This window comes from Fusarium phalaenopsidis (genome assembly GCF_050370095.1).
Source record: "Fusarium phalaenopsidis strain FUZ10S chromosome Unknown contig_32304, whole genome shotgun sequence".
NCBI classification, from domain to species: Eukaryota; Fungi; Ascomycota; class Sordariomycetes; order Hypocreales; family Nectriaceae; genus Fusarium; species Fusarium phalaenopsidis.
The window spans coordinates 1,184,578-1,196,966 of NW_028145404.1; the positions used below are offsets into that span (position 1 = coordinate 1,184,578).

Sequence of the window (12,389 nt, forward strand, 5' to 3'; positions counted from 1 at the left end):
CTCGACACACCCGCGCATCACATCAAGCAAGGTCTCCTGCACAGCAATCACTCTTCTTCTTCCTACCCCCCCGGCCTCTCGCTTTGTTCTCGCGCTCTCGGCCGTGCGAGATGAGCCGTCCTGACGCCGTAGATCCCGGGGCAGCGAGGGAGAAACAAAAACAGGCTTCGGCAGAGGACAACGCGTGGTGGCTTACTGCAGGTTGACGCTGTGGCAGGGCAGATGAAGCTGCTCCTTGGCTGATGCCTCGACCTCGTCAGACTGTCGATTGGCCCGCGACCGACCGACACCGCGTAATGGTTGTCGTTCGCTCAGGCAGGTCCAGCTCGACGAATATGCCGTGCTCGTCTACAGGACGCGTGCATCCGACTCCCCGTCCTCGCCGCTGCTGACATTTTGAGTTTCAGAACACATGGCCGGCCGGCCCAAGGCCAGGGCAGGGCATGGCGAGGCCGATTCACCTCGACCTCACCTTGAAATCATCCATTCATGGTGGTTGGTAGCAGGCCAGAATATCTCGGAATTGCCAGAGATGCCCGGAACTATCGTCTCCCACGGGATGGAATCCCACACTCCTGGACCCGGAAACCTGGGCTGGTACAACAGCCGCATGTCAGAGTAGCCATGAACAGGGCTTGTATCACGGTTAGAGAGGGGGCCTCTCTCTCGGCCGGTCGTGCCCGTCGACCCATCTCCGCAGGCACAGCGCAGTCGACAGAGAGAGCCAAGTCCCGACCGCTTTCACCATCGGCCCATAGACCCGGCCGCCAAGTCTCGTCGACCACTCCCACAACAACATGGCAACGGGGATCAACAACCAAAACCCCCCGTTCCTAGTCTTGGTTCCGCACGTCGGGGGCCGCTTGGGGAAGAGGACCCACCCCTCCGAAACCATGGCACTCTTTGGGCTCGCCCTCCTGGGGACCTGGGCGTCGTCCATCGAGGCAATCGTCGATTGGCGACAGATGGGGTGACGATCTTGACTAACCCACCCGAGCAAGGTGCCTTCGGCATAAGCAAAAGCCTCCTCGAGACAAGAGAGGCTCACCCACGCCGTGCACCTGCGGTACCTACAGCACAGGCACAAGCACAGTCAGCACCTTGCTATCCACTTCGACTGCCCGTCTGCCCGCTCCGTTCGCTCCCTCGCTCGACTTGCTCCTGCTGTCACGGCAAGCAGGTTTATGCGTCTTCCTTGTGTCATGGCTTGGTTGGCGCCAAGTCCTCCGTCCACGTAGCTCGGCTGGGTTCCTGTGGCTTCACATCGGCCTGCCCTGGCATGGGGCTTCACATCTTGTTGGCTGCTCGTGGGGAGCAATTGGTGATGGCGCTGACCTTTGGGATGCATCCCAACTCCCACGGGACGACCAGACCTGGTCTGTCAGGCCGACTCGCAGGCCACATCACTAACAAACCGCTCAGTACATCTCAGTCTCGCATGTCAGTACATGAGGTACCTCGACACTAGTTGCCTCTCGGCAAAGCGAGGTAAAACACTCGTCGATGTTTGGTCGAGCCCGCAGTCTAAGCCCTAGTCGCTCTGTTTCCGCCTTTCTCATTCATCCCGGTCCGTTTTACCTTTCCACCTAACCACTGTTCCTGGAGACCGACGTCAGAAATCACCAATGACTCCCGAGTTGAGCCCGAGAGTTGCAGTGCCCTATTCCGCCCTATCTCGCTTGTGTGATGGTCGTTCGTGTTGGGGGAGGAGCACATGGCAAACTCGCTCGTATCTGACTGTGCCCATGGTTCCTCATGCCGTTTCCCGTCTCAGTGGTTCCCCAGACGGAGCGTTAGGCTGATCCAGTGATCAACTGAGCATACGCGTCCTTCTACTGGCCCGGTCTGGTCTTGCCTTGCATCACCTGAGCTGATAGGCAGCCTTGTCAATGCCTGGATGCCACAGGATCTTTTGTTGAGCTTCGAGGAAGGCCGACATATCGGCCCTGCTATTGCAGATCTGCCTGTCCAGGATGGAGTTCCTAGAACCTTGCCAAAGCGAGCTCTAAGGCGTCTTGACCATGTCCGAGAGGAGAGGGACTCGCCGACCTCGTGCATGATGTTGACATCACGTCTTGGGCCAGCTCTGACTGGGATCACCGTGAGCTCTAATGCCTCGTCCGGCCGGTCCTAGTTCTCCCGTCCTTGCTACCCATGCACCCTCCCTGCACAAAGCTCTTGCTCCAGTGAGCTCCAGCCACATCCTTCAGTCTGTTCGAATAGGGTTGGACTGATGATGTCCGTATCACGTCTTGGCAAAGGCCACCCCCCTCCCTCGTCGTCGATTCTCGTCTCCTCGCAGCGAGAGTCAGTCTAATGCAACCCGAGGTGGAGTTGGAACGACAAAGTCTGTTAGAACTAGCCTGCAAAGTTGTCATGGCAGCATGGTCACTTCGGGCTGGCCTCTCTGTTCCTCCTCCCCGAGGCCCGGCCACCCAAGCATCACGATACAGATATAAGCGTGGCCCTCAACCTTCTTTGGCTTGACTTCCTCTCTTGCATTATCTCCAGCTTCTCATCAGCGGCCATCCCGAGACAGGCCTCGAGTTCCTTTGAGTAACCAACTCGTTCAGGTTACTTAATACCTTCGCTCAACCACTACTACACTATCGCTTGTTGACCCCCAGCACTCGTTCCTAACACCCTCGTTGAAACCAAAGCCCTCTTACAACCTTCGCTATGAAGTTCGGCGCTGCCCTCCTGGTCTTGGCCACCACGGCCCTGGCCCAGAACATCCGAAGAGGAGACGACTATGGTGAGGAAGACTACGGCAACGGAGGAGATGAATACGGAAGCGGCGGAGAGGAGTACGGTGACGGTGGAGATGATGGATATGGCGATAACGGCGGCGACAACGGCGGCGATGACGGCGGCGACTACGGCTATGGTGGTGACTACGGCGTGACCAAGACCGCTGTGACCTACACCACCGTGACTACCTGCCCCGTCACCTACACTCATACCCAGGAGGGAACGTAAGTGAACCAATCTCTCTGATGCTCTGGCTCAGTCAACTCACAACATACAGCACCTACTGCGTGACTGAGCTCACCACCTCGACCATTGTCGTGACTGAGACCAAGGATGTCCACGTGACAGTCAAGAAGCCCGATGTCACCAAGGAGTACACTGATGTCGAATATGCCACCCGGACAACTGTGTGCCCCGTCACTGTGACCGAGACCATCGCTGGTGAGGTTATCACCAAGGTCTACACCACCACCAGCGTCATTGAGGAAGTCGTCAAGAGCACCGATTACGAGCACGTCAAGCAGCCCGATATCACCAAGCACGAGACTGAGGTTGAGTACATTACCCGCACCACAGTTTGCCCCGTGACCATCACCAAGACCATCGCTGGTGAGGTTATCACTGAGGTCTACACGACAACCAGCGTCATTGAGGAGGTTGTCAAGAGCACCGACTACGAGCACGTCAAGCAGCCCGATATCACCAAGCACGAGACTCAAGTCGAGTACACGACCCGCACAACCGTCTGTCCTGTGACGATTACTAAGACTATCGCCGGCGAGGTTGTTACCGAGGTCTACACTACCACCAGTGTCATTGAGGAAGTCGTCAAGAGCACCGATTACGAGCACGTCAAGCAGCCCGATATCACCAAGCACGAGACTGAGGTTGAGTACATTACCCGCACCACTGTCTGCCCCGTCACTATCACCAAGACCATTGCTGGAGAGGTTGTCGTTGAGACATACACCACCACCAGCGTGATTGAGGAGAAGGTGCAGACCACTGAGTACGCGCACGTCAAGCAGCCTGATGTGACCAAGTATGCCACGGATATCATCTACTACACCAAGACCAGCCTCTGCCCCGTGACCGTCACCAAGACGATCGAGGGCGAGGTCATTACCGAGGTCTACACTTCGACCGACTACATTGTCGAGAAAGTTGAGACCACCATCTACGACCAGGTCAAGAAGCCCGACGTGACCAAGCAGGAGCACGTTGTTGTCTACAACACCAAGTACAGCCTCTGCCCCATCACCGTCACCAAGACCATTGAGGGTGAGGTCGTCACCAACGTCTACACCTCGACCTCTATAATCGTTGAGAAGGTTGAGACCACCATCCCTGCTTACGAGACCATCGTCAAGACTGTCGGCCAGGGCGAGGTTGTCACCCAGTACTCCAAGATTGTCTACACCGTCGGTGGCGGCACCGTCTACGAGACTGTTGCTCCTCAGCCCACCACCGTCCAGCTCCCCGAGACTGAGGTGGTTACCAAGCCTGAGGTCACCATCCCTGCCACTCCCACTGAGGCCCCCGTCGAGGTCCCTACTGGCGCTGCTGCCGCCAACAAGGCCCCTGTCCTCGCCTTCATGGCTGGTGTCGTCGGTGCCATTGCTCTCTTCTAAATGCGGCACGATTGGACTCTTTAAAAAAACACCACCCAGGTTTTCTTTCTACTCCCTTCGCTTCTCTTCTCTGAAACTCATTGGGATAAACGGCTGTCAAGAGGGACACGACTTTTAATATCACGGCGTTGGCCAACAGACGAGATGCCTAGCCAGGCAAACGACATTACGCTCCTTTTTTGACGACTGAACTTGGGATTGGGACACTATGGCAAAGCGTCCGGCTCCTGGAAACAGGATGTTTGGATATTACGCATGTGTATGACAGGGTAGAATAGGAGGGCGGTTTCTTTTTTCTCTTTTTTCTCTTTTTTCTACTAATTCTATTTCTTTTGTGTCTTTCTTCCCCATCCGTCTTAATCTTCTATAGTGACATCACCTCTTTTGGGGTGATGGAGGAGGTCTTTATACTGCTGTTCTCTGCCGCAAGGTGAGGGATGGCTTTTTTCTTTTCTTCTCTTCTATTACCCATTCTTAATTTCTATTGTATATATTTGATGTTTATTTGTGAGAGAGAGGCTGGTGAGGACGAGGGAGGGATGAGAAGGGATTAGGATAGTGAATCTGGACATGGGTTGTTTGGAAAACTTGTTGATGCCTATGCACACGTGAAAAGCCCCGTCATTAAAACGGTGACGCCGTGAAAAAAAAAAATGATAAGCTTAAAGATATTTATAACCCATTTGCATGTTGTTTTTGCTCGTGCGCTGGAGATGCCGGTGATCAGACTTGGGCTTGCAGTAGCTTCGGCGGCTTCGGAGGAGGCTGAAATGGTGAAACGAAAGAGAGCGTGTCCTTGGCTGTAAGCGAGAGAAAAGCTTTGGAGCTGGAATGTTGAGTTACCTTGATTGCGTGGTTTAATTAGCCACGCTCGTGTTGATGCATGGTGACGAGAGAAACTGCAGCCGTGAAGATGAGTCAAGCACGTGTAGCCGACATGTGCACTTGGTAAACACTCAGGGTCAGTTGATGCAAGGTTGAACGCCTCTCCTGAAGTAGAAAGCCCAACACCTTGTTGAAATAAAAGTGGTATTGTTAAAGCAAAACTTTTAGAATATCCCGCTAAGATCCGTCAAGATTGACTCGTTAAACATCATAGTTGTATCCCTTTCCATCCGCCGCTCCTCAAATCCCTCTCTTGACTAGCTCTGAGTAAAATGCACGCTCAATATCCCAAACCATAATTCTGGCAGCCACTCCTTGAACTTGCTCACGAAACGAGTCAGCCAGTGCGGTGACGCTTTTGAAAAGACTGGCCCATGCCTCCATTGCCCCTGAGGTATCCAGGGGCAGCTTGAGCGGGATGATGGTAGTTGACTTGGCGTAGGGCTTCGACTGGGAGCTGGTTGACTACCTGGGGACTGGGCCATTGAGGATAAAAGCCGCCTGCGAATGTTGGTACAGGCATGCCTTGGCCCTGGATCGGCCGCGTATGGGGGACGCCTTGGCCGGTTGGAAAGGGTGATGGTTGGGGGAAGGCTTGGCCTCCTGTAAAGGGGTATGAGGGTGTTTGTTGAGGCTCGGCTCTCGCATCCGATGGAACTCTGATTCGCTTAGCACAAGTTGTCAATGCAGAACAAGACGTCTGAAGCCTTACCTAGAAGCCTCATGAGTGTCGCTGGGAATACCGCCCATGTTTGACGCGACGATAAGGGACGAGGGCTTGTCAGGCCTGTAGACGATGGCAAAGTATTGTGTTCCTTTCTTGACATTGCAGAATTTTGCCGCATACTTCATCGACTCGCCGGCGCGAGATTTTCCCCTGACACTTACTACTCTGCAGCAGGCTTCTGCTTGTGCAGTCTGTGTGGCACTTCGCTGAGAGCTGTGCACTTGAGAGGGGCAGACAGAATCACTCTCATCAACTATCGGTAACAGTTAGCATGTCGCTGGATGATACGATAGAATCTAGAGCCTCGGTTCCTTACCGTCTTTGGCAAGCAATTTGTCCTTGAGGCTTAAGCAGGTCGAAGCATCATGAAGAGCAACCTCAAACGAAGGATCGCCCATGGAACTCTTCAAGACCTCCCAGGTGACGGCTATAGTAGAGTCCTTGTCTATTGTCTTGAGCGTGAGAGTGGAATGATGGTGAGCATACTCTGTCAATCTCTCCTCGGCCAGCAACAACTGCTGCTCTTTCTGCCCGACACTGGCCTGTGCATCCGGATTTGCAAAAGCACCGTCCCCCAACTAGTCCACAATGTCCTTAAATAGCAGCTTACAAGCATGCACAGAAGTGTAAGTCTCCGACACATCTTCCAGGAAGGCGAACACGCCCATGACGGTGGCTCGATGGAGCCATCTCTCATGGACTCTGACCAGCCCGCCATCCTTCTCTTGGAAGAATGCCCTCAATGAGAGACAACCGGCCTGTACAAACTCAAGCTTTGAGGAGCTGGTCTGGGGGCATGCTCTTAAGCATGCTCGGAGCATCCTCTCTATTTGCCGGGCGAACTGATCTCTCGGAATGGTGACGGTGGCGGCAGACCGGAAGCGACCCCGCTGCCCACTCTTCGCGGTACGGACAAGACCATACGACGCCAAAGTATCCCAGTACTCAACTGCGAGTTGGAACCCCTGACGGCCGAGGCTCGTGATGATTGTGTCGAGCCTAGGATTCTAGGGGCGCATCAACTGGCTGGTTATGCAATGTAAGAGGACGCCTCATACCTCTGCTCTCTCCCTAGGAGAGTAATACCACTTGGAAGTATCCGAAAGGAGGTGTTGGGCGAGCTTGTCGGCGGTACCAGGTAGCAAGCCGACACGGAGCATGGAAACCTCTGCCCACTGGGGATCTGAAGAGTTTAGGATGTCGGAGAGTTCGCCCACGAGGCCAGGTCGTTCAACCAGCGCCGCTTGCCAGATTGCGAGGATAGCACGGCCCTCCTCCTCGGCTGAGCCCAGAGTTCTTCTATCTCGGTTAGTAGTGCCATTCTCGAAATTGTAGCCGTACTTGAGGGGCTTGCCCGTCATGCTGGCCGAGCAAGAGCGCGTAGATCTGCGCATGAGCAGACCCTTGAGGCAGAGGCTACCCCTGTGCTTGGGGTCCATGATAATCTCGCCATGCTTGGTCTTCAAGACGCTGTTCTTGTCGAGTTTCTGGAAAGCGAGGACGGTGGTGCACCAGGATTCGAATTCTTCACGCTTCACGGCGCTCCGTCTGACGGTCTCGCCTCGCTCGTTCTTGGCTTTCTTAATCTCTCCGATAACGAACCTGACATCAGTCTTATAATTTGGGTAAAAGGGAGCCAGAGTACCTTGCGGATGTTTGTCCTTTCTGCGCGCATTTGCCTCACTGAGACGAGTCAGGTGTGTGACGAGTTTAGCCTGGGTGGTATACCCAAAGCACCAGCCAAAGCCACCGGCAGTGCAGCGGACGGAATGATTCTGCTCTTCGCGCTGCTGGACCAACAAGGCGAGCTTGAGGCCCTCGCCGAGGAAGCCCGCAAGGTCCTGGTTGACGGCTTTGGTGATGCCACCTAGGTCGAGGTGATAGGGCTCCAGCCTAGAATTGCGGTTGGTGAGCTCGACGGTGCCTCTTCCGTTGTCGCCCCTGAATAAGATGTAACCGAGGCATTCAGACCCTGTGCTGCGTCCATACGCCTTGAAGATGATTTCAGTATTGTTGCGTTCTTCGACGATGTCTATCTCGGTCTTGTACGAGACAGTAATTCCGTCTCTCCTGTTGAATCAAAAGAGGGTGGTTCACGTAAGACTCCATGCTCCTTATAAACACATGAGGAAGAAAGGTTTCATACCAGTTCTGGACCAGCTCACGAAAGGATTCAGGCCCCGTTAATGAGGTGTAAGTCGCCTTCAGAGGAAAGTTTATGGTATGCTTTTTTTCAATGCTATCAAGAGTCTTTCTCTCTTCGATAGCGTAGTCCTCGACTTCATCATTCGCCCTCCTGGGGGCGCTGGGGAGTGGCTGGCGATTCATGGTGGCGATAGAAGCAGTTGTTTCCGCAATACAACAACAAAGGAAGCAGTCGTTCTCAAGACACGAGAAGTCTTTGAATTCAAGAGATGGAAGAGAAGAAGATGAAAAGACCAGAAAAGAAGAAAAAAATTGTCGGTCAAGGTCAAGGCAAGAGCAAACAACCCTCAGGAGCGGGGACCTGCATCATGGGCGTTTGCACTTTGCAGTAACATGAAGTACCTGACCCGACCAGCCCTTTCTCGCTTCATACGGGTATCTCTGTTGCATTTTTACACTCATTTCCAGTTGGTCATCCTTTGACGGCCATTTGCACAATTCCATTTGACTACCTACTTACCCGTCCACATGACCACACATGACAATAAGGGGCTCAACGGATGTGTGAATAATTACTCGTCATTTTGCCCGAAGCCTCCTAATTGGTTTAGATAATGGTAATGATACTTGTTCAAAGAAAAAGGTACATGCCTTCTCAAGCACCTCGTTTCAAAGTACCTATCCAGCCTTGTGTGACCTCCCTGTATCACGTCCAAACAAAACACCCTTGTCAATGTTATCACCAACCACGAGCATATCCAAACTGCTATCCCAGCCACAACTTCAGCCTCACCACCAGTTCAATTACCCCCAGCTTCAGAGATGAGACGGTCGTGGCAGCTTCTGGCCACAGAGTAAATCATCTGCAGCGTCTCGGCAAACATTCCCTTGAAGATGCGCTTCCCCAGCACCTTTTTGAGGTTCTTGGGCCCCCAGCGACGACACTCGTTTCCCATGACGAGGATACGGTCACTTCGGGCCCCAAAACCAATGACTGCGTCGTGATAAAAGGCCTCAACGTTCTCTGGGGTCGGGTAGCTGTTCCCGTACACGGGCCAGGGGATCTGCTCCTCGAGAGCCTGCAGTCTGTGAGTATCACTTTCAAGCAAACGGGAAGTCGGGATACTCACTTTCCCTGTGACGCGACCGTTGTCCTCAAGAGAATCCCACTTCTTGTCATAGCGGTGCCAGAACCTCATCGAATAGACTCGGCTGTTCGAATCCGCAGGCCCCTCATCCTCCGAGCTGTCATCATCGTCGTCGTCAGATGCACTCCCGTCCTCAGAGTCGGAGGGGGTGTAGATGGTGGCAGCAGTGCTGTTCATGGAACGGCCAACGGTGACATCACTGTCGGGAGTGTCGTCCCGAGGGGACGGGAGACTAGTTGGGGGAGTCAGGGGTTCAGCTCTGGCCCAGGGATGCGACTGGCCTCCCAACTGATTGCCGTATTCATGGGTGGGCTCCCAGAAACGAACGGCTGGATGAGGAGGCAGAGGCCTAGTAGGAGGGATGCGAGCCTCTGCAACACGGATTTGCTGAGGCCGGATAGCTTGAGTGTAGGCCGGCGAAATATAGTCATTGACAGCTGGAGGTCGAGCAGCTGGACTACGAACGGGTGTGGCACGGCGAGCTGGGGCTGGGCGAGGACTAGGGGCATGCGCTGCCGACGGTTCACCGGCTGGGCTGCTGGTAGAGAAAGTAAAACGGTCACGCGGTGTGCGTGCAGCCGGAACATGAGCAGTTGGAACCCGGGTTGTTGGGTTGCGAGGAGGCGCAGCCGAAACCTCAGGTCTGGCAACTGGAGCAGTATTCTCAGGAAGTCTAGTGCGAGTTCTAGCTGGCTGATGCCGGGCAGCTCCCTGTCCCTGCACGTTGTCAGTTGGAGAATATCACACAAAGCTAACCGTATACATACCTCAGAATCATCCAGGGCCATCATGAGCTTTCTCTGAGCCTTTTCCAGCTCGGGAGCAAGGTGATTCCCCAAATGCTTGTAGCAGAGACGCAACTCCACGGCCTGCTCGAGGAGGGGAGAGGTGATCTGCTCCGCGAGGGACAGCTCGTTGAGCTGTTCCATGAGGAGGAGATGTCTGAGATGCTTCCCCTGGCTGATCGGGTTGTTGCAGTATCGACGGGACTTGGTCCAACCAATGCACTTGTTGCCTTCACGGTAGGTGTGGGGGAACAGGAACTTGGAGTCCACGTACTGACTCTGTGACGGCATCCTGGCAGTGCTGGCGGTGAGCCTGGGTGATAGAGTCGATGCTCAACAAGGTGACGGAATGAGATGGAAGAGACCCTCTTTGGCATGAAGGAGAGAAACCTGAAGAAGGTTGAACTTGAAAAAAGAAGAGACATCTTATACCTTTCCCAACTCTATAGGAGACTGAGGTTTCTTTGAGCGGAGGGGCTATCGAGAGTTGGTGTAGCATCATGCAGGTTTGAAGCTCGTTTTCAATTCTGCCTATGCCAAATGTCTTATTCCAGAGCTAGCCCATGGGTAGGACAAAGAACCTGCCGTACTAGAATGATTGTGGCTACTCTTGTAGAGTTGGCGAGTGTGGGCTGGGAACTGAGGTTCAGAGGCGGAGCCTAGGCAATATGATATGTGAGAGACCTCAATGCTACCGAGAGAAGAGGCAAATAGGTGTCCAGACAAAGAACACAGTGTCAAGGCACGGCATTTCTCCCCTGACTGGTAGTAGCAATCCTCTCTTGGCTGAATATCAGACACTCCATCCTGGCCCGGGAGCACATCCATGCCAATGTAACTTCTTTAACGACAGAAGCAACTTACATGGAAACAGCCAGTTTCAGTAATCAACCGCTTATGTGCTTCTCTAGCACCGGGGCCCACCGCCGTTGACAAGAGGCCATACTGCAGGCAAACAATGTAAGCAACCTGCCATTTCCGCTCCTGGGTACTCATCCTATTGGCGCAAGAAGACAGACAGATCCAGGTCGAGCAATAATCGCGGCTCGGCTTGATGAGTCTCTGTGCTACTCTCCCGAAAGAAGCACGTTTTATGTCTCGGTAACTTGCGTCTGAAATGGATCAGCTCCAGTTGGCGGTAACACAAGAGGCAGGGCTGGCGTCAGCACACATCTGTAGGGACCCGTCTCTTTTTTCTTATTACCAAATAATAGCCATTAAGAGAACAATCTGCCCCGGACGTACACGCACATGGTCACTGAAGGAGAATTAGCTGCAGAGTGTGGGCGATGATGGACACTAGCGTGCCCGGGGAGAATATCCGGGCGGTATCATTGTTTCTTTGTCTCTAACCAGCGGGTATTAGTCAATCTCACCAGAAAGCACCGGTTTCCATCTCTGTTGGAAGCTCTTTGTGTGTCCAAATCAGAGCCCCTGTAGTTGCGTCCACGGATCGCTGATAGCCGCCTGGGTGAGCTCGAAAATTTCCCTCCTCTACCCCCCAGATGGGCTGCCCGGTAAAGAACTCCCGAAAGCAAGGAGCCAGACCACCGACGGTAAAATCTGGCCCGGCTAATTCTGCTTGGTATCGCCTCCAACCTTGGACTAGGAGCCTGTACAAGGCATAGCGGAGTGTACAGGAACTGGTTGCTCTAGGGAGGACCCAGCAATCGACCCAGCACCGCACATCTTCGAGGTCTTTTGCTCGTAGTGCTCGGAATTGTAGAAGAAGCAGGGTTGACCCATCGAAGCAAAAGACTTGAGGGCATTCGTATTTGCAGGCATATCTGCTCGGACAGTCAGCTGTGATCTACTGGGTAAAGGGGAGCAGTGTAATATGGGAGCCGATTGTGTTCCTGGACTTGCTACTAGAGCTCTCAATAAGAATCACAGAGCTATGGCCATAGCCGTACATACCCTCGCAGTTCTTGAGAGAGTTTCATCTGGGAAGCTTGACCCAATATAAAGCCGGATTGCCAGGCTGTAGCCGATATGAGGTTCCTCTTCATCTCACCAATAACTAGTGGCGCTCTCTTTCCCGCAAACTTGATCGAGAAAGTAGAGTCGATGTTTTCTGGGATACTCTGACTGGAAAGGGGTTTGCAATGCGACGCTTGAATCACGCCGGGGTACCTCTTCCAAGCCGCGAGGGTGACATTGGCCACTTCGGTATTGAACCAATTTTCACAGTCGGCCTCAAATCCAAGCCGCCAGTGTCTATTGTTGGTAGGAACAGCGGTCTCCTTCATTCGTAGCACGTCGTCAGCATCGAGGCGCATGAAGGCATCGTCAAAGTTGGCGTGGGTCAGGCCATCGT

General features: G+C 53.7%; 3 protein-coding genes across 3 annotated transcripts; 1 reads left to right on the forward strand and 2 right to left on the reverse strand.

Annotated features, from left to right (window-relative positions):
* Positions 1-2,679: 2,679 nt before the first annotated feature.
* LRP88_09667 (uncharacterized protein) lies at positions 2,680-4,382 on the forward strand (the record flags this gene model as incomplete). Its single annotated transcript, XM_083246148.1, has 2 exons — positions 2,680-2,975; positions 3,029-4,382. The coding sequence occupies 2 exons, from the start codon at positions 2,680-2,682 to the stop codon at positions 4,380-4,382; spliced, it is 1,650 nt and encodes a 549-aa protein (XP_083097261.1).
* A 1,222-nt stretch (positions 4,383-5,604) lies between these two features.
* Positions 5,605-8,322, reverse strand: LRP88_09668 (uncharacterized protein; the record flags this gene model as incomplete). Its single annotated transcript, XM_083246149.1, has 6 exons — positions 5,605-5,926; positions 5,980-6,247; positions 6,311-6,439; positions 6,605-7,001; positions 7,053-8,064; positions 8,141-8,322. 6 exons carry the CDS (start codon positions 8,320-8,322, stop codon positions 5,605-5,607), a joined length of 2,310 nt encoding a protein of 769 aa, XP_083097262.1.
* Positions 8,323-8,939: 617 nt separating this feature from the next.
* On the reverse strand, positions 8,940-10,363 carry LRP88_09669 (uncharacterized protein; the record flags this gene model as incomplete). The annotated part of the gene is made up of 3 exons (XM_083246150.1): positions 8,940-9,218; positions 9,270-10,004; positions 10,055-10,363. 3 exons carry the CDS (start codon positions 10,361-10,363, stop codon positions 8,940-8,942), a joined length of 1,323 nt encoding a protein of 440 aa, XP_083097263.1.
* Between the last annotated feature and the right edge of the window lie 2,026 nt (positions 10,364-12,389).